The sequence below is a fragment of the Pogoniulus pusillus genome, chromosome 29 (assembly GCF_015220805.1).
Source record: "Pogoniulus pusillus isolate bPogPus1 chromosome 29, bPogPus1.pri, whole genome shotgun sequence".
Classification (NCBI taxonomy): Eukaryota; Metazoa; Chordata; class Aves; order Piciformes; family Lybiidae; genus Pogoniulus; species Pogoniulus pusillus.
In genome coordinates, this window is record NC_087292.1 from 17,221,307 (window position 1) to 17,245,250 (window position 23,944).

Consider the following 23,944-nt stretch of genomic DNA (forward strand, 5'->3'; position numbering starts at 1 on the left):
CTCTCCGCACGGGGCACCATGGACTCTGCTCCCTGCGCTCCTGCTTTGGGACCCGGACACCTCCGTGCCCTGGGGGACCTGTCTTGGGAGCAGCCTCCCAGCCCAGGGCTGTGGGGAGCTGTGGAAAGAGCTCAGGCTGCTCTGGGCAGAGGCATTGCTCCGTGCCTCAGACTTCTTGGCTCTGACACCCTGCAGGGCTCCGGGTGCTGAGTCGAATGGGAACTGGGTGGGAAGGGCTGAGATGAGCTGTGCCAGGGGGGGTGAAGGTGCCTGACTCATCCCACACCCACCCGGGCTCTCCGCTGGCCTCAGTTCCCGGTAGAAGCCACCCCTGCAGGGGAGACACAGTGGGCACAGTGCTTCTGGGCACCAGCCTGCACTGTGCTGCAGGGAGGTGGGTGCATGGGGTGGTGGGCACATGGGTGAGATGGGTATCAGCAGAGGGGCTCGGACAGCTCCTTGGCTCCCGACTGGTTCCTGGGCTTCCTTCCTCCATATCATAGCTACTAGGGACAGAGAGATTGCACCCTGTGCTGGGCAGGGATGGAGCTGGCACCAAGCACTACCCAGCTGCCCCTGCCAAGGGCTGTGCTCCTGATGTGTCACCTTCATCCACCCCAGCAGCAGGGCTCGGGCTGGGCAGGCTTTGGGCTGCCCCGGGGTGACACTGGTGTCAGCTCTATCACCACTGCAGAGCCATGTGTCACTGGATGGGAGAGCTTAACTCATCCACCCAGCCCCACGGCCCACTGGGGCTCCCCTTGCAGCCTCCTGGCTTTCCTTTCCAGCTTTGAGTCACCGCTGGTGGGGAGGAGATGAGGGCACCCAAGAGCTGAGCACTGCTCAGGGCTGCAAAGCCCCAAAATGAAGAATCAGCAACACAGTTCCCAGCTCTGGGCTTCCCTGAAGGATGTGGGGACATGGGCAGAGCTGTGTGGCATAGCTGGCAGGGGTTTGCTCTCCCTCCTGACCCCACCTGTGACCCCTTTCCCTGTCCTGCCTCTGCCTGTTCCGAGTGAAAGGCTGAGGCAAAACCTGTGGCATGGCTTTACCTGCCAGGGAGGAGGAGGAAGAGAAAGAAGAGGTCATGATGCCACCAGTGTGGTTCTGAGCACTGGAGAGTCCTGGTTTGGGGAAGGGGAGAAGAGCAGGTTAGGACCCCCCTCCCCCCCTCCATTATTGGGCCATGCTTACCCTTGCCCTGGCAGCCCATTGCCATCCCCCTTGGTGCTGCTGTGGCCAGGCTGGCACCTTGCTGGCACAGGAAGCCTCTCTGCACTGTGTCAGCTAGGAGGGGATTTCCAGCCAGCTGTACCTCTGCTGGGGCAGCCTCCTGCCACACCTTGCACCCCTTATCTGGGCAAAGCAGGGACATGTAGCAGGAAAAGGGCCCTGAAACGACCAACGGAGGATCCACATCCCCCCTCGCTGCCGGGAAAGGCAGGCGGCGGCAGGGGGACTTTGCACCGTCCCCTCTTAGTGGCTTGCACAGATTGCCCCCGAGGCCAGGAAGATGATGGCAGCCACTAGGTCGTTAGCCAGCCCCTGGCAGCCAGGAGAAGCCTTTGTCAGCTGGGGATTTCCTCCCGAGCGACGCTCAGGACCCGCGGGATCTTATTACCCCGGCATCAGCCCAGATGCTCAGGAGCCGTTTCCCTGCCGCGGTGAAGGTCAAGCTGCTCAAACCTTGCACCCTGCCTGCCCAAAGGGGCCTGGGTAGGAGTCAAACATTAACTCACAGCCAACCTTGCCCTCGCCTGTTTTTTTTCCAGTTGTGCAAACAAATCCTGCCAAGATAAACACAATTTGCTGTGTGGTGGAGCTGGGCTGGAGGTACCACTGCTCTGTGTTGGGCTCCCCAGGGGGCTACGGTGGGAACGAGGCTGTGAAGTCCTTGGCACAGCCTATCCTGGCAAGGGGCTGAGGGGAGGGTGCAGCCGTGCAGGAGGTTTGCATCCATCCTGGCTGCTGTCCCGGGGTGCAGGGTCAGTATCCTGCTGGTTGCTGGGGGCCAAAGGGTGCTGGAGAGCCCTGGGTGAGGGAGCAGGGAGGTGGGAGAAGGACTCCATGCTCCCATTCAGCTACAGCTGCCATGCAGGGGTAAACAAGCAATTATTAATTAGTGATGAGCTTATTAATTAGTGATGAGCTTGTCCTGTCCCATGCTGCTATCTCAGGGAAGCAGCCAGGGCAGAGGCAGCTCCTGCTTCCTGGGAAGTTCCTCCCCACCCTGGGACCCCATTCCTGGGCAGCTCATCACATGCTGAGCTGGAAACCTCCCTGCAGGTGCCTGTCCCTGTCTGGTCCCCGGGGGACACCATCCCCTGTGGCAGAGGAGTGGCAGGGCCAAGGGGGACCCCAGAAACATGCTCTGGCAGAAGGGCTGATGCTGATGACCCAGCTGGGCATGCTCAGCACTTTCCCCACCTGGGACTCTGCCCCAGGGAGAGGTGTAAAGAGGACAGGTCTGGGGAGGAGCTGGGGGTAATGATGCTCAGCTGGTGCCAAGCTCCCAGAGCCCAGCAGACTCCTGAACCTGGTGAGTGGGGAAGCTGTAGTGAAACAGCTTCCTTGGGAGTGCCCAACCAGCCCCAGCCAGAGCCTGTCCTCACAGGGACCTCTGCCACGGTACCCAGGTTCTGGCCTCTTCTCTAACCTCCCTGCAAAGCAGTGGGGTGGTCCCTGACCAGGGGCCTCAGTATCCTCAGTCCACTCCTTCCCCACCCCTGCCTGAGCTGCAGGGAGCTGCCAGCAGCCTCCTGACCTTCTGCATATCAGGATCTTCTTCTTCAGCGTTCCCTTTTGGATCCTTCAGCAGCCAGACCATGGAGGAAAGGTTTTATTACTGGGTGGAGGGGGCCTAGAAAGTCTTTGAGCAAAATGGCTTTAAGGCTCTGCTGAGGTGGGTGGCTAAAGGCTGAGCTCCCACCCTTTAGAGATTGTGCCCTGGGATGGGTGGGAATGGGTTGCAATGCTCCTCTGGGCTCCTAAGCTGCACTGCTCACTCAGGGCTCGTGCTTGGCTGGGCTGCAGCTGGGCCCTTGCCTGGGAGCCGTTGTGGTGCCATCACCTGCCCCTGTGCCCACCTGTCCCTGCCCCATATCCACTATGGCTCTGGGAGCTTGTGCTGCTGGTGGGCAAACTGCTCCAAGGGGATCGCTGGTTCCACTGCACCCTGTGTGCCCCAAGGCCCTGCAGCGGGCACCAGAGGGGTAAAGGTGCTGCTGGCATCACCCAGGTGCCGGTGAGAGCCCATTTGTCACTGCCCCAAGCAGGAGCCTGTGCTGACCTGGGGGCACCTTTCAGCAGTGTCCCCAGGATGCTGGATGAGAAGAGGCTGAGCCCACTGCATGCTGCAGAGCCTGGCAGTGCCCAGGAATCCCTTCCTGGCAGCTGAGAGCCAGGACAGGGGGTGGCACGGAGAAGAGAAGAAGGGGCTGGGCTGACGTGGCTCCTTGCAGGGTGCTCTGCAGTGGCTCCTTCGTCTCTCCCAGGCTGCTGGGTGACTCTGGCCACTCTCCCTTGCCTGGGTCACTTCAGACAAGCTGGGATGCAGGAGAATGTCCTCTTCACCCGCAGCAGGAAGGGAGTTGTGCTCCTCGTGTCTCTGGCTCTCGGTACCAGTCCTTGCCGGGCACCCTCTGCCCTGGCTGATCCTCCCCTCCCGGCTGGCAGCAAGGCTTTGATTTCTTCCTCGTCGTTGAAAGGGGATGGCCCAAACCTCTGCTTCAGGTGCCTGCGGACCTGGGGGAAGGAAGGAGAAGCAAACTAAGGCGCAGACCGAGGGCAAGCCCAAGCCTGCCAGGTAAGGGAGCAGGGAAGCAGCCTGGTCCCTCGGGACCCACTCTCGCTCTGCGACCCGCGGGCAGGCTTGGCCTGGGGGCAGGGCAGGGAGAGGGGGCAGGGCACGGCGAGGGGACAGAGGCTGGTCCCACCTTGCGAGCGGAGCCTCCGCCGAACTCGGCCAGCTGCTGCCTGAAGCCAGGGTTGGGGTTGGCCACAGGGCGGATGGTCCGGATGGCATCCAGCACCTCCTGGCAGCTCAGCTCCGTCACGGCCATGACGTAGGCGACCACCACGGTGGTGCTGCGGGAGATGCCGGCGAGGCTGGCAAGGGGAAGGGCAGAAGGGTGCTGTGGGTGGCACAGCCTGGCCCCACGCTTGCCCCTTCTCCACCTTTGTCCTTCAGCTATTTCGGCTCCTCTTCACTGGGAACTTGCTCTCTGGAGGCCTGAGCACAGCCCAGGTCCTCCCCACCACTGCCTATAAATACCCAGCTCCTCCTTGAGAAGCAAGAGCAGTGGGCACTGCCCGGCTGCCAGGCCCACACGCTGCAGTGGGCACTGCCCAGCTGCCAGCCCCACACGCTGCAGTGAGCACTGCCCAGCTGCCAGCCCCACGCTCTGCAGTGAGCACTGCCCAGCTGTCAGCCCCACACTCTGCAGTGGGCACTGCCCAGCTGCCAGCCCCACACTCTGCAGCAGGCACTGCCCAGCTGCCAGCCCCACACTCTGCAGCAGGCATTGCCTGGCTGCCAGCCCCACACCATCCCCAGGGCTGGATCCCACTGGCTTTGGGTCACAGACCACAGCCCAGGGCAGATCTGTGGGCATGAAGCTCTCTGGCACAGGCTGGATTTGATCAGAGTGCTGCAGCCAAAGCAGGAGGCTGGAGGCTGCGCTAGGGAACGTGGCACTGGGTACAGGGAAAGGAACAGGAAAGAGAAAATAGCCTCAAGCTGCCCCAGGAGAGGTTTAGCTTGGCCACGAGGAACAATTTCTTCCCCTTCAGGGTTCTGAAGGCCTGACCCAGGCTGCCCAGGGCAGTGGTGGAGTCCCCATCCCTGGAGGGGTTTCAAAGGCAGGCAGCTATGGTGCTGAGGGCCATGGCTTGGTGGTGCCCTGGGGCAGTGCTGGGGTAAGGGCAGGACCCCATGAGCTCCAAAAGCTCTTCCAGCCACAGCCACGCAGTGCTCCTGCGGCTGTGAGCAGAGCAGGGAGGCAGTTACCAGTGGACGAGGCAGTTCCCTCCGTGCAGGCGACACTGGTGGATGAAGCTGATGCACTCCTTGAAGTGCCTCTTGCTGGAGGGAAAACCAAACCAGTCAGAATACAGCCTCCAGGGCTGGCACAGGACTTGAGGGTGCAGCAGGGCAGTGCCCTGCACACAAGCACAAACTGCCCAGGGCCTTCCCTGGCAGCTGCTGAGACCTGGACAGCTCAGTGCTGCTGTTTCCCAAGGGAAGGTGGCTGGGTCAGCTGGTGCTGGGCTGGCACTGGGAGCAGCTCCCACCCTGCTGGAGGCATGTGGGGGCTGTCCTGGGATTCGTGGGACTTGTGCCAGGACAGCAGGAGCCTGGCTGCTCCGTGCCAGCACCCCTGGCTGCTCCGTGCCAGCACCTTTGGTTGCTCCACACCCTTTATCTGCTCTCCCTGCTCCAAGCACCTCTCCTGGGGATGCTCCTGGAGCAGAGGGGAAATGCTCACTGCTGCTCCCCACTGCTGTTTCCAGAGGGGCTGCTCCTCACCTCGCCCCACAGCTGGAACCTGCTCCCCAGTGGTCACTGAGCTGGGATGCTACTGGTGGTGGTGGGGGAGGAGGGGTGCAGAGGTAGTCCTCAGCACCAGGGCACTGTGCCTCCAGCCTGCAAGTGGCTGCAATGGGGAGCTGGAAGCAGCACCCTGAGGGCTCAGGGTGCCAGGAGACCTCACCCCAAATCAGCCAGCCCTCCTGTGTGCCCCGAGCCAGCTGCAGGCTGCTTGGGGTACTCACATGTTGGCCTCAGGGGTGTCTGGCAGGGGGATCCGGAGGTAGGTGATGTCCTGGAAGACACAAGAGGAAGAGAAGGAACTTGGCTGCTGTGGTGGAGGTGTCGTGGAGGCTTGCAGCCCATCTGCCCCTCACCCCAGTGCTGCCTGTGGGGCTTCCCCCCCCGCCAAGCACAGCATCCTCTGAGTGGGATGGTGAGGAGGGCAGTGAAGGACAAACAGCTGGTGGGGAGGGGTGGGAAGCAAAAGGGCTTTGGAGAGCTGGGAACTGTTTCCCCTTAGCGTTCAAGGCCAGGTTATGGTCACCAGAGGACCATTTTCCCATGCTGGGAGGGCTGCCCAGCTCCTCCGGGACCCCCCCCGGGCAGAGGGGAGAGGTGCACGTGCTGTGGGATGCTGCCAGTGGGAAGGGAGATGCTGCAGCAGGGGAGGAGCTGCAGAGGTCTACAGGGTGGCGTTGGGCACAGAACCCTACCTGCAGCAGGGGCTGGGGAGATTCATGGATGGAAACGATGTGAGTGATCTTGTTCCTGCTCAGCTGCTCCAGGTCTTTGGCATCTGGAGGGTGAAGCCAGATCTTAGCAGGTGTTGCCTGCCCACACTTCTCTGCCCACAAGCACTCACCACGCTCCTGCAGACAGGCAGCAGGCAAAAGCATGGCTGCATCACCCCCCTGCGTGCAGCGGGTGGCACAGGCAGGGACGAGCCGTGGGATTATCAGATGGTTTGGGTGGGAAGGGACCTTTAAAGCTCCTCCAGTCCAACCTCCTGCAGTCCCCAGGGACATCCCCAACATGATCAGGTTGCTCCCAGCCACAAACAGCCTGACCTGTGGCTCCCACCTCTGGGCAACCTGGGCCAGGCTCTCCCCACCCTCAGTGGCAACCATTTCTCCCTTCTCTCCACTCTGAATTTCCCTCTCTGAATTCAAACCATCCCCACCTTGTCCTGTCCCAACAGGCCCTGCTCAAAAGCCTGTCCCCAGCTTTCTGATGCACCCCTTTAATCACTGCAAGGCCATCAGAAGGTCTCCCTGGAGCCTTCTCCAGGCAGACCAAGCCCAACTCTCTCAGCCTGGCCTCACAGCAGAGCTCCTCCAGCCCTGCCAGCACTGCTGTGGCCTCTAGCAATTGGACTTGCTGCAGTGTCAGGGATCTGCTGCAGCCTGAGGGAGCTGCTGCAGCTCCTCTCAGCCCACCCCGAGGTGCTCCAGGGGGTGCAGGGAGCACAGGGCTGCAGGTCAGCTTTAAGGACGTTTTCTCAGCACCTCACACCAGTGGTTTCAAACCTTCTCAGAGCTTCCAGCAGGAACCAAGCTGCCAAAAGAGCACTCGGGGAGCAGGAACTCAAACAAATGCTCTTTGTCATGGCAGAGGACAATTTTTGGTCATAAACTGTCCCCTGACAATGAAACTCCCCTAAAACAGTGAGCTGGTGTGAGAAGGGGTGTGGGGGGGCTCTGCCTCTGGAAGTTTCCTCTCCTGCATTTCCTACAGCTGCAAAACCCAAGCACCATGATCCTGCTCCCTCATGCTGGTGCTGCACCACCAGATCCTCTGCTTCCAGCATGGGAGCCGTGCCAGGCTGAGCACATGGCACAGGCAGTGCAGTGGGTGAACTCCCATGGGCATGGAGGGGGTGAAAGCAAAGCTCAGCTTGCCCTGTGCCACCCCCATCTGCTCCCACCCCCTCCCAGCCTGCCCTGCTGGCTGCCTCATGCAGGGGAAGATTGGTGGGTGCTGGTAGGCAGTGGGCACTGGCAGAGTGGTGGGTGCTGGCAGGGCATCAGGCAGCATTTGCAGGCAGGGAGGCACAAGCCAAGCAAGCCCAGGTCCCTGCTGCAGGACATCTCTGGTGGCCACGCTCTGCTTACCAATGAAGTTCCCAAGGTAGAGGCCGGGGAGGATCTGTGAGACACAAGGAGAAGTGCCAGCATGAGCAGTGACCTTGTGCCACAGTACCCACTGTGCCAGGGCATCCCAAGAAACAGCAGCCTCATCCAGAAAGGCCAAAGTTTTGCCATTAAGGTGCCCACCAGCAGCCCCAGGGCAGGAAGGGTGCAACTGAACCTGTGCCACTGCCCTGGCATCCAGCACCCAGGGCCAGATGCAGCCCTGGCACCAGCCTGCTGGGTGCTGGGAGCTGGCCACGGGGTTTTAGTTGCTCCTCTTGCTTCTTATCAATCAGCTCTTTGTTGGGGTCATGGCTGAGCTGAGCAAGCTGCCAACGCCTCCCCACAGCCTCAGCCTGCACCCGTGACCTGCACAGGTCCTGCTGCTGAAGGACTGGGCAGCAACAGGCACAGTCTGAGGTGTGGGGGGGGGGAAAGGAGATGTGGTGGTCCCTAGCCCAGCACCAAGCTCTGCTCCTTATGCTCTGTGCTTCAGGGAACCCTTTTCTGTCAGCCCAGGAACAAATCACTCTGGACACTGCCTTCAGCCTTTTTTCCCTGTGCAGTTCCAGCTCTCAGGAGGAGAAGGTAATTAGCTTGAGGATGGCTCTGTTAATAGCACTGCTGATCAGAAGCAGGACACCTTGCAGACCTTCTCACCCTGAGCTGCTTCATCTCTCCCTTTCTCCCAGCCTGGGCAGTTGTCCCTGGGTTGTCCACCCCTACCAGGTCCAGCCACTTCCCCTCCAGCTTCTGCCTGCTGCAGTTTGGTGCCCACGACCTGGCCGGGGGAGGTGATCTCCACTCTCAGCTCACTGCTCACGTTTGGACACGGTTCTCCTGGCTGAGCAGCTTAAAGAGGTCGGATTTTTCCCCCCCATGATTCCCAAGATTTTAGATCAATTTCCTATGGGTGAGGTTGCCTTTAACCTGCAGCTGCGGCACGGAGAGGAGCGGGCAGGAGAGTGCCCGTTGGCAAGGGCAGCTCCCAAGGGCAGGACACTGAGCCGGCACTAATGGCACGTTCCTGTTCCCAGCACCCTCTTGACCCACTCCTGGCTGGGAGAAGTGGGGCAGCGTCTGCAGCCCTGGGCACTGCCCCGGGAATGGGCAGCGGCGGGGGGAGGGGAAGGTTAACGCTTGGGGTCTGAAGAGTCGCTCAGGAGGATTTTTTCTGCCCAGCTGCGGCAGGGAGAAGCTCAAACGACCTTTAAACAGTGCCTGTCCCCCTCTGCCCAGCAGTGCTGAGCCCCAGGGGCTCGGGCATCCACCGAGCTCCCAATGCGTGCCCAGAATTTGGGTTTAAAAGAGCTGGGAAGGGCTCTCCCCTCCCTCAAGGGGGTGCTCTCTGTCACCTCTGCCCTCTGCAGCTCCTGGGCTTGCTCCCTACCTGTTTCTCCTCCGATTTTGCCCCGCCGGAGGTAAACAAGTCGAGTCCTGCGCCGCCGCCTGCCAGCCGAGCCCCGCACCGGGCACGACGAGCCACCAGACAAGCGCCTGCCACCTCCAGCTCTGGCACAAGCCGCCCTGGCACGGCCCCCCCGAGCCACCGAGCAGCCCCCCCGCAGCGCTCCCCGGTACCTGGCTCATGCCGTTTCCCATGGCCGGCGGCCGGCGCCGCGGCGGGTGCGGAGCGTGGCTGTCCCTGCGCCCGGTGCTGCCGCCGCCCGCCGTGTCCGCAGGCACGGCCGCTGGCCCCGCTCCGCACGCTCCCCGCTCGCCTTTCCGTCATGAAGAGCTCCGCTCCTCCGCGTCCGCCGCCCGGGGCAGCGAGGCTGAGCCGGTGGCGGCTGTGCCGGTGGCGGCTGTGCCGGTGGCGGCTGTGCCGGGACAGAGGGCACTTTGTCCCGCCGTGCTCCGCGGCTCCCGGCGAGGCCCGGCGCTGGCTGGCTGCTGGGCACTGCCCCGCTCGGCTGCCGTGGGCACTGCCGCCTCAGGCTGCCGTGGGCACTGCCGCGCTGGGCAGAGACAAAGGAGCAGCAGCTCCCCCTCCGCGCGTGGCGTGGGAGCCGCTGCTGCCTGGCGCCGCTGCCCGCGCACGGCCCCGCTGTGGGCAGAAGAACAAAACCTTTGTCCTGCGGCACCAGCCGAGGGGCGGTGTGGCCGCGCTGCCCGCTGCCCGCTGCCCAGCGCCGTGGCCACCCCCTGCCTGTGCCATGCCCACCCTGCCTGCACCGCGCTCACCTCTGCCTGTGCCGTGCTCACCTTAGCCTGCACTACATCCACTCCGGACTGGACCTCTGCTTGTGTCATGCCCACCCGTGGCTGCACCACATCCATCCCTGCCTGCAGCATGCCCACCCCTGCCTGGACCCACTGCAGGGTGTGTGGGAACTCAGCCCTGCACCCTTCTGGGCTGCCTGAGGGGGTCTCCCGGGGGCTTTGCAGGGCAGTACCCGGGAGCGCCATCAGCCCAGCACAGGGGTTTGGTGGGCGATGGCTCACCCTCTGGGCGCCACCTACCACCCAGCCTCCCCGCTCCTCTCCCCAGCTACACCCTGGCCCGGGCTGTAGAGGTTTCTGAACCTGTGCCCCTTTGGCACCAGCCCCAGCAGCTGTACTGGGCTGTCACTGAGCTTACTGGACCCGGGTGAGTGCTGGTCCCAGGCCCAGAGAGGGCAGGGAGACTGCCGTGCCCTGCACCTTGCGGGGCGACACAGCACAGCCCCTCGGGGGCGGGGGAAGGTCTGCGGGAGCAGGGCTAGGAGCCACAGGGTGCGGGATCTGGGGGTGCAGGGCAGGGGGAGACTCGGGGTCATAGGCGGGAAGCACAGTGCGGGGCACCCGAGGAGCCACAGCAGGATGGGAGAGGAAAGAACCGGGAGGGGAGCTGAGGGCAGCCCCTGGCACGGAGGGGCCCCGGGCCCGGGCCGGTGCTAAGGGGAGCAGCTGAGGAGCAGGTCGGGCTGGCAGGGCAGCCCCTGGCACGGAGGGGCCCCGGGCCCGGGCCGGTGCTAAGGGGAGCAGCTGAGGAGCAGGTCGGGCTGCCAGGACAGCCCCTGGCACGGAGGGGCCCCGGGCCCGGGCCGGTGCTAAGGGGAGCAGCTGAGGAGCAGGTCGGGCTGCCAGGGCAGCCCCTGGCACGGAGGGGCCCCGGGCCCGGGCCGGTGCTAAGGGGAGCAGCTGAGGAGCAGGTCGGGCTGGCAGGGCAGCCCCTGGCACGGAGGGGCCCCGGGCCCGGGCCGGTGCTAAGGGGAGCAGCTGAGGAGCAGGTCGGGCTGCCAGGACAGCCCCTGGCACGGAGGGGCCCCGGGCCCGGGCCGGTGCTAAGGGGAGCAGCTGAGGAGCAGGTCGGGCTGCCAGGACAGCCCCTGGCACGGAGGGGCCCCGGGCCCGGGCCGGGGGCGCTGCGGGGAGCAGCTCCGGGGGGGGCCAGCCCCGGGGGGCGCGCGGGGGGCGGGGCGGGGGCGGTGACGCACTTCCGGCGGGCGGTGCGCCCCCTGCTGCCCGGCGCCGCCGTTGCCATGGCGCTGGGCGCGGCCCGGAGGCGCAGGCCCGGCCCGGGCTGTGAGTTCAGGCTGAGCTCAGAGCCAGGCCTAGGCCGGGGGGGATGGCTCGGAGCGGGGCTGTGGCTCGTCCCCGGGGCAGCGTGTTCAGCCCCGCCGGTCCCTGTGCGGGTGAGGGTCAGCACAGCGCCTCCTGCCCCATCTGCCTAAAGCCGCCTGGGGCCGGAGCACTGTGGGACGGCCTCGGGGCGGCTGCGCCTCAGGGAGCCTTGTGTGTACCCGTGGGTGTGACCGGCAGAACTGACTGCCCTGTCCTCTCCTGGGCCTTGCTTCCACCGCAGCATGGAAGGTGTTTGGAGCAGGGCAGCAAGGCTGGGGAGGGGCCTGGAGCACAGCCCTGTGAGGAGAGGCTGAGGGAGCTGGGGGGGTGCAGCCTGCAGCAGAGGAGGCTCAGGGCAGAGCTCATTGCTGCCTGCAGCTGCCTGCAGGGAGGCTGTAGCCAGGTGGGGTTGGGCTCTGCTGCCAGGCAAGCAGCAACAGAAGAAGGGGACACAGCCTGAAGCTGTGGCAGGGCAGGTCCAGGCTGGATGTTGTTAGGAAGTTGTTGTCAGAGAGAGTGATTGGCATTGGAATGGGCTGCCCAGGGAGGTGGTGGAGTGGCTGTGGCTGGAGGTGTTGAAGCCAAGCCTGGCTGGGGCACTTAGTGCCATGGTCTGGTTGGTTGGGCAGGGCTGGGTGCTAGGTTGGGCTGCATGAGCTTGGAGCTCTCTTCCAACCTGCTTGGTTCTATGATTCTGTGCTGGCTGAGCAGGATGTGGCCCTGCTCTTGAGCCTTTCCAGCTGCCAGCAGGGGATGGGCAGGGCTTGGAACTGGGCTGTAACCTGTGGTGGGGTAGGAGTGATGGGGCTGGGCTGTGGGGCTAAGCCTGCCTGTAGAGACAGGGCAGGCAGTGCTGCCTGTCCTGGAGAGGAGGGTGCTGGCTGCTGCCCACAGCAGGAATGATGGACTGTGGATTGTAAGACCTGTTCTGGCTCCTGTGTGGATGCAGAGACAGAGGAAGTTGTAGCCAGGCCTCCATGGAGCAGAAGCAGCTCTCAATGGCTTCTACACGATTTCTCTCCTGTCTCCTCAGAAGCTGTGGTGCAGCTGATCCCCCAGAAGCTTCTCAAGGGCAATTATGGTGAGTCAGACTGTGGGAGCACTGACAAGCTGAACCTTGTATTTCTCTTTCTACCCAGCTGAGTCAGAAGAGCAGCTTAGGGAAGGATCCAAAGAGGTTTCGGAAACAGAAAGAGACAGAGGAAAGTCTGAGGCAACAAAATGTCCCTGAAGAGCTTCAAAATGCCTTCAGAGGTCTGCTTGTTTGTGGAAGAATTCTGTGTTGCTTGGGTTATGAAAGTGCTAAGTAGGTGTGCTCCTAGGGGAGGTGAGACAGGGCTGAATGGATGCCTTCATTCTGCAGAGGGAGAGGGAAACATGCAGGGAAGCCACGGGAAGAACTGGGCAGAGCAAGGTGGCCAGGAGTGGCCATGCCCCTGGCCAGTCTCCTGGTCAACACTGACTGTCAAAACACTTCTTATGTAACCATTTGTTTGTAGAGCCCAAGCTTAACTCAGTGGTGAAGGTACCAAGCACAGAGCTCTTGGGGTGGAGGCACAGACTGTGCTCCCTGGAGCCTGCTGTGGGATTACAGCCAAGTTTGTGCCCTGAAGTGTTCCAGTTTAGCTGCAGGTGTGGGAGAAGGTGTGTGTGGGGGTGGGGGTGTGCAGGGCAGCTGTTTAATTTGGCTTCAGGGTAATCAGTATTCCAGGGCAGACCTTAAAGATGGAGCTGTCAAAACGTCTGGTTGGGTTTAGGATAAGGTCCTGCACTTGGGTGGGTGCAACCCCAAGCACAGCTCCAGGCTGGGTGGGGAATGGCTGAGAGCAGCCCTGAGGAAAAGGACCTCGGGGTCTGGGCTGGTGAAAAGCTCCACAGGAGCCTGCAGTGTGAGTGCAGCCCAGACACAACCCTGTGTTGGCTGCAGCAAGAGCAGTGTGGGCACAGGGCAAGGGAGGGGATTCTGCCCCTTGGCTCTCCTCAGACCCCACCTGCAGTCCTGTGTGCAGTTCTGCAGCCCCCAACATAAGAAGGCCATGGAAGTGTTGGAGCCAGTCCAGAGGAGGCCACCAAGAACTCAGAGGGCTGCAGCAGCTCTGCTGTGAGCACAGGCTGAGAGAGTTGGGGCTCTGCAGCCTGGAGAGAGGAGAAGGCTTGGAAGAGACCTTGGAGCGGCCTTGCAGGATCTGAAGGGGGCTGGGGAGGGACTATTGACAAGGTCTGGTGATGACAGGAGGAGGAGGAATGGGTTTGAAGTGGCAGAGGGGATTGAAAGTGGATGTTAGGAAGAAATTGTTTGCAGTGAGGGTGGTGAGACCCTGGCACAGGTTGAGGGTGGTGAGACACTGGCACAGGTTTCCCAGGGAGGTGTTCAGGACCAGGTTGGATGAGGCCTTGAGGGACCTGTTCTAGTGGGAGGTGTCCCTGCCTATGGCAGGGGGGTTGGAACTGGCTGAACTTTGAGCTCCCTTCCAACCTAACCCATTCTGTGATTCAATCCCTGGGTGAGTCCAGCCAAGGCAGTGAGCAGCTTCCATCCTGAGAATGTGAAGGGATGACAGGAGACTCCATGAGCAGCTGCTTCCCAGGAAGAGGCTGGGACAGGAGGATTCCTTCTGCAAGGTAATGACACAAATTCAGGTGGGAATTGGAGCCAGGAGGGTTAGCAGCTGGAGATCAGCTCACTCTACCAATGGCAACACATTAATTGGCAACAAAAGCTGATATTTTTCATGCTCACAACCTCAGTGCCCCTGGTAAAGCACCAAAGCACAGAGAGGGAGTCCATGTGCAGGGCCTGATGGTGCTGAGGTTACTCCAGCAGCTCCAGTGCTTTGTGGCCGACCTCAAAGCTCACAGCCAAGTGCAAACAACTTAGTGCTGCTCCTTCTGAGGCTCTCTGCTGGCCAGCAGCCCTGTGTTGTGATGGCTCAGGTCAGCCCCTCCCATGCCTGGGTGCTGTAGTAGGTCAGGATGTGCTCAGTGCTGCATCCTGAGGCTGCAGGATGAGAAGGTGCCCTGGGGGGTGCTTCTCTGGGCTCCTCAGCACCCACTTTTCATGCAGGGTGCAGCCTCAGCTGCCTTCAGGAGCTTTGCTCTGCTCTTCCTCGCTGTAGTTCTCTGACATCTTTTCCTGGCTCTGTTGTTTAATTAAGCTCTGCAGTGTACACAGGCCTAAAATGGGGCTGGACAAACTTCCCAGCAGCATCTGTTGTGTTGCTGAGGTTTGTGTAAGCCTGTGGCAGCCTTTGTTGATTCAGCACAGTGGAACTTCCCCACAGACTGCCTGCCTGCTCTGCCCTTTCCTCCTGGAATCCTCCTGGCACCTACAAATGGGAGCTGTGTGTACTAGAGAGCTGTTGGTGGGGCCTCTTCCCCCCCAGATATTAAAGAGATGTGGAGGATGGGTGCTGAGTGAGGTGGGAAACTGCAGGGAATGGCCATGGCAAAGCTCTGCTCTCCCCTCGGTGGGCTGGCAGGTCCCAGGGTGAAGGGATATTCTTGTTCTGAAAGCTGAAGGATGTTGGTTGAATTCAGGAGAGATGTTGAGGTGCTGGAAGGTGTTTGGAGCAGGGCAGCAAGGCTGGGGAGGGGCCTGGAGCAGAGCCCTGTGAGGAGAGGCTGAGGGAGCTGGGGGGGTGCAGCCTGCAGCAGAGGAGGCTCAGGGCAGAGCTGATTGCTGCCTGCAGCTGCCTGCAGGGAGGCTGTAGCCAGGTGGGGTTGGGCTCTGCTGCCAGGCAGGCAGGGACAGAAGAAGGGGACACAGTGTGAAGCTGTGCCAGGGCAGGTCTAGGCTGGATGTTAGGAGGAAGTTCCTGGCAGAGAGAGTGATTGGCATTGGAATGGGCTGCCCAGGGAGGTGGTGGAGTGGCTGTGGCTGGAGGTGTTGCAGCCAGGCCTGGCTGGGGCACTTAGTGCCATGGTGTGGTTGGTTGGGCAGGAGGAGCTTGGAGCTCTCTGCCAACCTGCCTGATTCTATGGCTCTGTAAGAAGATGAGAATGACCAGGGGCAGGTAGATTGAAACAGGAGACTGGGAAGGAATTCTTTCCAGTGTGAGTGGGGAGACCCTGGCACAGGTTGCCCAGGGAGGTTGTGGATGCCCTTCTCTGGAGGTGTTCAAGGCCAGGCTGGATGAGACCTTGAGCAGCCTCTGCTGTTGGGAGATGTCCCTATCCCTGGCAGGGGGCTGGAACTGGATGAACTTGAAGGTCCCAACCCATTCTGTGAATCTCTGACTCTGTTTTCTTCTCAGGTTGGTCAATGCCAGCTTCAAGGTCCTGCAGCTGGGCATGCCTGGCAGGAGGCAGCAGCTGGGCTGTGTTCCACATTTATCTCCACGGGTGGGAAGTTTGACTCAAGAATCTGTGTTCCAGTGACATCTGTAAGTACAAAACAGCATCATCCTGGAGTCCCAGATGGTCTGGGCAGGAAGGGGCCTTTAAAGCTCATCCAGGCCAGCTCCCTGCACTCAGTAAGGACATCTGCAAGCAGAGCAGCTTGCTCAGAGCCCCAGTTGAAGAGGGGCAGGGATCTGCTGGAGAGGGTGCAGCAGAGGGCTGTGAGGATGATGAGGGGACTGAGCACTGCCGGGTGAGGAGAGGCTGAGGGACCTGGGGCTGCTTAGTCTGCAAAAGAGAAGACTGAGAGGGGATTTAATCAATGTTTATAACTATCTGAGGGCTGGGGGTCAGGAGGGGGGCACAGGCTCTGCTCACTGCTGCCTGTGGCAGGACAAGCAGCAGTGGATGGAAGCTGCAGCACAGGAGGTTCAGCTCAGCACAAGGGGGAACTTCTTTCCTGGAAGGGTCCCAGAGCCCTGGCACAGGCTGCCCAGAGAGGTTGTGGAGTCTGCTTCTGTGGAGCCTTTCCAGGCCTGTCTGGATGTGTTCCTGTGTGCCCTGAGCTGGATTGTGTGGTCCTGCTCTGGCAGGGGGGTTGGACTGGATGAGTTCTTTGGGTCCCTTCCAACCTCTGCCATCCTGAGAACCTGAGCTGCAGTGGTGCCAGGGCTGGGGCAGCTCCCACCTCTCTGGGCAGCCTGGGCCAGGCTCTCCCCACTCTCAGTGCCAAACATTTCTCCCTTCTTTCCACTCTGAATCTCCCTCTTTGAGTTCAAACTATCCCCTCCCTTGTCCTGTCCCAACAGGCCCTGCTCAAAAGTCTGTCCTCAGCTTTCTGGTCACTCCTTGAAGCACTGCAAGGCCACCAGAAGGTCTCCCTGGAGCCTTCTCTCCTCCAGGCTGACCAAGCCCAACTCTCTCAGCCTGGCCTCAGAGCAGAGCCCTTCCAGTGCTACCACCCAGCAGCTCCTTCCTCCTGCTCCCAGTACACCCCACTGGTGATGCAGAGGTCTCTGTGCTGGGGTTTCTTGGGCACCATTGACTCTGGTAGCAGAGCTGGGTGCTGTGTCCTACCTGTGAGGAGAAGGGGAAGGAAAGCTCTGCCCAGTTGTGCTGCTCAGTCTCTGCAGTGCCAGGCAAGCCTCGTCCCTGCCAACACCCACGGCCTTCCTGCCACTGCCACCAGCACTCTGCCTCTCTCCAGGCTCCTTTTTTCCACTGGTGTCAGCAGCTCACTGGCAATGTCACTTTGAGCCACCAGCCAGGCCCTAAGCTGAGGTGGCAGCACTGCTTTTATTGTCACTGCTTGAGTTTTGGCAGCCCTGCTCCTGCCCGGCGAGAGCGTCAGGTGATGCCAAGGAGGAGAGCTCTTTGATTTCCTCCACGTCAAGCTTGCTGCTGGATTGACTTTGAGAGCTTTCATTTGATGAACACATCCTCCCCAAAGCCATCCCCAACCCCAGCTGAGGGCTCAGGAGACAGGGAAAAAATCCATCCCTTCTCTCTGGGAAAGGTCAGCAGAGTTCATGCTTGCTCTGAGTGATCAAAAAGCCTCTCTGGAGTGGAGCAGGGAGCTGCTGTGGGTGAAGGTGTGTGGAGGCTTGGGGACGTGAGGAGCTTTGTGCCAGTCATGAGGCACTGGCTCAGGGCAGGTAGTCTTTGATTTTCTACATCTCCTGCCTGAACCTGTCTGATTTTCTCTTGTTCCTGCCATTTTTAGCAGGACAACATTGTGCAGTGTCAGATGTAAGCTCAAGGAGCTGAGGCCTGTGATGGCAGAATCCTCAGACCCAGGCATGGAGGGGTTGGGAGTGACCCCTGGAGTTCAGCCAGTCCAACCCCCCTGCTCCAGCAGGGCACCCCCAGCAGCTTGCCCAGCGGCACAATGCCCAGCTGGGGTTGAAAGCTCTCCAGAGAGGGAGACTCCACAGCCTCACTGGGCAGCCTGCTCCAGGGCTCTGCACCCTCAGAGCAAAGAAGTTCCTGCTCCTGTTCAGATGGGACGTAGGAGCCATTCCAGGCAGGCAGGATAATTAACTGGCACAGAGGCACAGGAGGGCTCTTCAGAGGGAGAATTCCCTCTCTGCTGCTTCGGTGCCTGCCTGTCTTTGATCCTTGTCCCCACTTCCCTCCAGATGTTCATCATGACAGATGTGGCAATGCAAAAGACTCCTCCTGATGGTGATCCTGGGAAGCTGAGGGATCACAACCATCTGCAGCCTGTCCCCTAACTGCCAGCCGTTGGGGCTGTGCTGGCAGATGGGAGCTGACCTCACCCTGCCAGCTGCCAGGCCGTGGACATCTGCCACAGCCACTGAGTGGGGCTGGGATGTCCCCTGACACCCTGCAGTGTGATGTCACCGGGAGCCTGGGGGAGTCCTCTGCTGTAGCCTTGCTTTGCAGATCCAGCAGGTTGCTCTCTCTGACTCTGAACCAACTAAGCCCCTGCTCAGCACTCTGCTGAGCTGCAGGCACCTTAGAGCTTGGATCTCTGCTTCCCAGCCCTCTGTGATAGAGAGGTTGGCATTGCTGTGCACGGCTGGCACTGCTGAGCCTCCTCTCTCAGAGGTGGCAGCTGAGAGGGAGGAAAAGACCTATCAGATGGGATGGCAGATTGCTCAAGAACCTGAGGTGAGGGTCAGTGACTGTGAGTGATGGAGGATGGTGCTCAGCTTCTGCTATGGGCAGCACCCTTCTCTAACCCTCCCTTGTCTGCAGGGAAAAGAGGACCCTGAGAGGAAGAGAGACATTGATTACTGTAGGGAGGCTCTGATGGGAACCTTTTGACCCTCTTGGTTGCTATAGGGAGGCTCTGGTGAGGATTTTTTACCCTCTTGGTTGGTAGAGAGCCTCTGGTGGGGACCTTTTGACCCTGTTGGTTGCTGTAGGGAGGCTCTGGTGAGGATTTTTTACCCTCTTGGTTGCTGTAGGGAGCCTTTGGTGAGGACCTTTTGACCCTGTAGCCACACAGTGGTCAAGCCTGAAGAGTTCAACTCCATCCTGGGGTTGGTGGCCTCCAACTTCTGGTTTCTTATTGCCTTCTTACTAAGGACTCCTGCTGGAGCCTGGAGACTGTTGGGTGATGCTCGACAGAATCCCCTGTGGGAATCTGCTGGGAATGGCCTCAGGTGGCTGTGTTTGGATGGTTCTGGGTGATTTAGCAGCTCAGACAGTGCTTGGCCACCAGGTGTGGGGCAGGGTTGGTGAAGGTTCTCTCTGCAGACACAGGCAGGGCTTTCAGCCACAGCCTGCAGAGGTGACCAGCAGTGGCAAACACCACTCTGAGCTCTGCAGCTGTGCCACCCTGGGCCACCAGGATCTGAAACCAGAACAGTGTTAATAAATAGGCAGTGAGTTACTGGGGGAGACCTCCTGGTGGCCTTGCAGTGCTCAAAGGGATTCATCAGGAAGCTGGGGACAGGCTTTTGAACAGAGCCTACTGGGACAGGACAAGAGGGGATGGTTTGAGCTCAAACAGGGAGATTCAGAGTGGAGAGAAGGGAGAAATGTTTGGCACTGAGGGTGGAGAGAGCCTGGCCCAGGCTGCCCAGAGAGGTGGGAGCTGCCCCAGCCCTGGCACCACTGCAGCTCAGGTTGGTTGGGGCTCTGAGCAACCTGCTCTGTGTCCCTGGACTATGTGACCTTTAAAGGTCTCTTTCCCATCCAACCCAGTCTGTGGTGACAGCATCAGGCCAGCTGCTCTGCCTGGGCCAGGGCTGCCTCGTGATGCTTCTGCAGCATGTCAGTGGGTGCCTGCAGGCTGCTGAGACTGAGCCAGGCTGGGACTGGGAGTGAGGAGAGGTTGGAGCTGCTGCACAGGCAGGGAGCTGCCATCTGGAAGGATTCAGCTGCTTTCACTCAGAGCATGGATGGTTTATTAGCTGGGTGCAGCTCCCTGTTCTGTTGCCTGCAGGATCTCTGGCCCTGTGTAGTGAAATTGGCTCTTGCTTGGAGAGTGCTCTCCTGCAAGGGTCACAGCACTTGCTGGGGGTGCAGGGTTGCTGGCAGCTCCAGTACCTTGCAAGGGGCTACAGGAGAGCTGGGGAAGGATATTTGATAAGGGCTTGGAGCGACAGGATGAGGGCAGTGGCTATGAGCTGGCAGAGAGGAGATTGAGGTTGAAGATGAGGAGGGAATTCTTACCAGTGAGGGTGGTGAGACACTGGCACAGGTTGAGGGTGGTGAGACACTGGCACAGGTTGCCCAGGGAGGTTGTGGAGCACAGAATCACCCAATGTGATCTTTGATCACATTGGGTGATTCTGTGCTCCACAACCTCCCTGGAGATGTTCAGGACCAGGTTGGATGAGGCCTTGAGCATGCTGAGCTGGTGGGAGGTGTCCCCTGCCCATGACACTGGATGAGCTTTAAGGTCCCTTCTAACCCAAAGCATTGTCTGATTCTTCTGCTTGTGCATCTTGCAGCAGAGCTCCAGCCAGGGCTGTTTGACTGCCAACACTGCCCAAAACTCAGACCCCAGCTGGAAGCTCTCTCCTGGAGAAGAGGACTCCACAGGAGCTGAGGGTAATTAAAATCAAAGGAGGGTATGGAAGAGCAAACAGCACAACAGGAGAGGGGGAAAAAATACCCCAAAGAACCCTTTGAAACATAATTTGCCTCTAGATTTTGTTTCTAACCACAGGTTTTCTTGCTGGCTAAGGGGGGAAAAAAGATGTCAGTAAAGTTCAGCTGAACTTCTGGGAGCTTTATCTGCTGCACTTGCAACTAACTCAAGGATTGCAACAAGAGGAACCTGAGAGTGCAGCTGACTGATTGCAGGAGCTGAGCAAAACAGAAAGAGCAAACAGCACTCCAGAAATGACAGACTGCTGCCCTTGGTCTTCCTTCAGCCTTGCTCAGGTGAAGTGTGAGGATGTTCCCTTCAGGTATGGTTTTATGCTGCTGGTGCTCACCAGGAGCTGGCACTGTGTCCTCACAGCCCAGAACCAGCTGTGCCCTGTGGGCTGAGCCCCAGCAGTGTGGGCAGCAGGGGCAGGGAGGGGATTCTGCTCCTCTGTTCTGCTGAGACCCCAACTGCAGTGCTGAGCCAGCTCTGGAGTGCTTAGCACAGACAGGGACCTGTTGGAGCAGGGCCAGAGGAGGCCACAGCAGAGCTGGCAGGGCTGGAAGGGCTCTGCTGTGAGGCCAGGCTGAGAGACTTGGGCTTGGGCAGCCAGGAGAAGAGAAGGCTCCAGGGAGACCTTAGAGCAGTCTTCCAGAGTTTGAAGGAGGCTCCAGGAGAGCTGGAGAGGGACTTTGGACAAAGGTGTGCAGTGCCAGGCTGAGGGGAGATGGCTTCAGACTGGAAGGAGCAGAACTTGGACCAGACATTAGGGAGAAGTTTTTTTCCCCAGGAGGGTGGTGAGGCACTGGAACAGGCTGCCCAGGAAGCTGTGGAGGGTCCAAGCCTGGCACTAAGTCAGGCTGGATGAGGCCTAAAGCAAGCTGCTCTAGCAGGAGGTGTCCCTGCCCATGGCAGAGGGGTTGGGACTGGATTATCTCTGAGGTCTCTTCCAGCCCAACCCATTCTGTGATTCCTGCTGTCCTGTGTCCTGTCAGCTCCAGCTCAGTATTCCACAGGGTGCCACCTGGGGCCAGATTGGTTTCAATCTGCAGCTCTGCTGTGGTCCTGAGCACTCTGATTTGCACCTCCTGCTCTGTAGCCCTCAGACTGCATCAGACCTGCACATGATGCTGGAGGAACTTCAGGTGGGCAGAGGACAAATGGAGTCCAGGTCCCTGCTGTGCCCAGGCAGCACTGGGACAGCCTGGAAAACTCTTCCCAGGAGACCCCCCCACGTCCTGCTGCTCCACAAGGGTTAATGCTCCTTCCTGGGAATTCTCCTCAGCCTTGCCTGCTGCAGCCAGACTTTGGTTCTCACTTGGGTGCCTTGCTGGAAGCTGGAGGGGGTTAGGGTTTTTTTTCCTCTTGTACTGTTGAGAACAGGAATAGAAACTTTGCAACAGGCTCAGAATGTTCCTTGGCTCAGTGCATGGGAAAGAGATTTAGGGTTGGATTTCCTATTGCTTCACACTGAGCCCTGCTTGTGATGAGTTTGGGGACAGACGTTTCTCTGAGAGGAACCACTGGCAAAACAGCTTCCTTCTCCCTGCTTTACTGGGGGAGCTGCTCCTGGGCTGGCTCCTGGCAGGGGAAGCTGCTCCTGGGTTCAATGTTTCACCTTCCCTCCCCTGCCAGCAGCACGGAGGCTCTGAACTCAGTGTCCTCTTCTCAGACACCCTTCACGTTGTGAGGAGGGAGGGCAGGCAGAGATGTTTATGACCTTCTAGGGGAGTTTGTGAATGTTTGGGGTGGATGGGTTGGTTTCACCTCCTGCTTGGCAACTGATCATGAACTTGAACCTTTACAGTGTTGAATTTCCAGAAGCTGGAGTGTGCAGGCTGCCACCTGCGAGTGGGAGCACAGAGCAGAGGGGCTGGAGGCTGGGGCTGAGCTGGGGTTTTGCACAAGAGCTCTCTCAGAGGCCTTTTCTGCATTGTGCCTCCCACACTGGGCACTTCTGGAGCTCCCTGCTCCCAGCAGCTCATTGTGCAGCAGGTTTGTGATTGGCTTTGCAACTGTGCTGCCCTCAGGAATGGAAGGAAGATGCTCACTGCTCTCAGCTTGGCCCCTGGGAGCTTAGTCCTCTGTGCAGACAGCCAATTGCCACGGTTCAGGAGCTGCAGTGAGGGCTTTGGGTGCTGTGAGCTGCTGGGGGAAGGAGAAGCTTGTTGGAGGCTTTGCCCTGATGTGGACTGACAGGTCTGGCTGCAGAGGGGAGGCCTGGGGGCCTGCAGAGGATGAGGACATCCTGGCACACAGCCACCTGGGGATGAACTCCTCTAGCTCTGGCAGGGAGCCCTGAGCACAGCACACACCTTGCATTCCAGGGCAAGAACAGGCCTGGGAACTCCAAGGAGCAAACACCTGCCAGAGGAGGGTGGAAGCAGCCAGGCTGCAGCAGCCCCGTGGAAAACAAGCACCTGAACGTGGTGGGAGCAGTTCTGGTCCTGCTTTTCAACTGCCAAGTCACAGCAAGAGTTGTTTGCTGCTCTGCACTTGCTGAGGTGGCCTTTTGCTGGGCACTTCCCTGCAGCTTTTGTGTGTTTTCCTGTTGGGAAGGGATGCTGTGATTCCAAAGTCACACTTCCAAGAGGGTGAGCTGCAAACACCTCTGGCTGTGCTTTCTAAGCACCACAGCATGAGCTTAGCTTCCCCTGCAGGTGGTGGTGAGACCTGGCCTCAGTTCTGCAGGGAGAGTCAAGGCTGGGGGAGACCTTGTTCAGGTTTTAGGGTGTGGGGGTGTCCTTGTTCAGGTTTTAGGGGCTGGGGGAGTCCTTGTTCGAGTTTCCAGTGTGGGCTGCTGCATGAAGTTAGCTGCTGAGGATCCATCCCAGGCTTGGCACAGGAGACATTGCCGTGGGTATTGACTTTCTCTTCCTCACAGTTCCTGCTTCCCTCTGCTGGCTCATCACAAGATGCTGTTGCTCTTCCTGCTTTTGAACCAACCTGGAAGCTACAGTGGGCACAAACTTGGACACAGAAGTTCCATCTGAACAGGAGGAGGAACTTTTGAGGGTGCAGAGCCCTGGAGCAAGTTGTGGAGTCTCCCTCTCTGGTAAGGTTCCAACCCTCCCTGGCCATTGTGATCCTGGGCAGGCTGCTGTGGGTACTCCTGCTTTAACAGGGGGGGTTGGACTGGATGATCTCCAGAGGTCCCTTCCAACCTTTCTCCTGTCAGCCTACAGTGGCTGACTCAGGGCTGCTCCTCCCTGTCCACCTGCCCTCACTCACATCTGTACTGGGGCAGAAAACAAAGTGTCTAAAGCCATCCTGCAGGGCAAAGCCAAGCTTCTGGGGGAGGCAGCACCAGATCCTGCTACTACTATGGCAACATGGCAGAGCAGAGGACCTGTTGCCATGCTACTGTGAGGAACAGCTCCAGCAGCACAGCCCAGAGCCGCCGAGTGGCTGTGCTGCAGGTTACATAAGAGAGGCTGCGCCGCGGGGACCTGGCCCTGTGCTGCTGCTGCTGGCTTCCAGGGGATGCAGCTCTCTGGAGAAGCTGCAGGTGAGGCAGTTCAGGTAATAAATTGATGGTGGCTTTGGTTTGTTGATCCAGAGCTTCATCCTGCAGAACCTTGCTTCTGGCAGTTGTAGCTTTAGGGGATGTGGTGGCAGCTCCAGGGTTACTAAACCTGGAGCAGGCAACAGTGGTTGGCCTTTTAGAGCTAAGGACATCAGCCCTCACTCCTGAAACAGTCCAGACCAGGCTGTTTGGGGAATTCTGCATAACTGGAGGTATTTGTGGAGCTGATGGGGGCTGTGTGGGGCTGGTGGAGGTGACTCTGCTGCCCAGTAAAGCTGGAAGGTGGCAGGGAGGAAGGGAAGTGGTGG

At 59.9% G+C, this 23,944-nt stretch overlaps 1 protein-coding gene and 1 long non-coding RNA gene across 4 annotated transcripts; one reads left to right on the forward strand and one right to left on the reverse strand.

The window, feature by feature from the left end:
• Positions 1 to 2,824: 2,824 nt before the first annotated feature.
• DUSP15 (dual specificity phosphatase 15) lies at positions 2,825 to 9,603 on the reverse strand. The gene is made up of 7 exons (XM_064167732.1): positions 9,241 to 9,603; positions 7,642 to 7,675; positions 6,244 to 6,326; positions 5,773 to 5,822; positions 5,009 to 5,083; positions 3,936 to 4,107; positions 2,825 to 3,744 (listed from the first exon to the last, which is right to left on the reverse strand). The coding sequence occupies exons 1-7, from the start codon at positions 9,259 to 9,261 to the stop codon at positions 3,532 to 3,534; spliced, it is 648 nt and encodes a 215-aa protein (XP_064023802.1). The 5' UTR covers positions 9,262 to 9,603; the 3' UTR covers positions 2,825 to 3,531.
• A 1,562-nt stretch (positions 9,604 to 11,165) lies between these two features.
• Positions 11,166 to 23,909, forward strand: LOC135188345 (uncharacterized). 3 transcript variants are annotated; one of them, XR_010307663.1, is made up of 6 exons: positions 11,166 to 11,276; positions 12,239 to 12,286; positions 15,459 to 15,587; positions 19,971 to 20,070; positions 20,189 to 20,432; positions 22,995 to 23,909. It is a non-coding gene; the product is annotated as an uncharacterized LOC135188345 (long non-coding RNA). The 3 variants fall into 3 exon arrangements; XR_010307666.1 differs by having other exon boundaries at positions 20,189 to 20,406; XR_010307665.1 differs by lacking the exon at positions 22,995 to 23,909 and adding an exon at positions 22,438 to 22,637.
• The last annotated feature ends 35 nt before the right edge of the window (positions 23,910 to 23,944 follow it).

What these genes read in the sequence shown, in the direction of transcription:
- DUSP15 (XM_064167732.1), bottom strand. Translation starts at nt 9,261, where the DNA reads ATGGGAAACGGCATGAGCCAG. An exon ending in CTACCTTGGGAACTTCATTG is followed by an intron (nt 6,327 to 7,641) that starts GTAAGCAGAGCG and finishes TTCACCCTCCAG; the next exon opens with ATGCCAAAGACCTGGAGCAG. An exon ending in GGGAACTGCCTCGTCCACTG is followed by an intron (nt 4,108 to 5,008) that starts GTAACTGCCTCC and finishes TCCCCTTGCCAG; the next exon opens with CCTCGCCGGCATCTCCCGCA.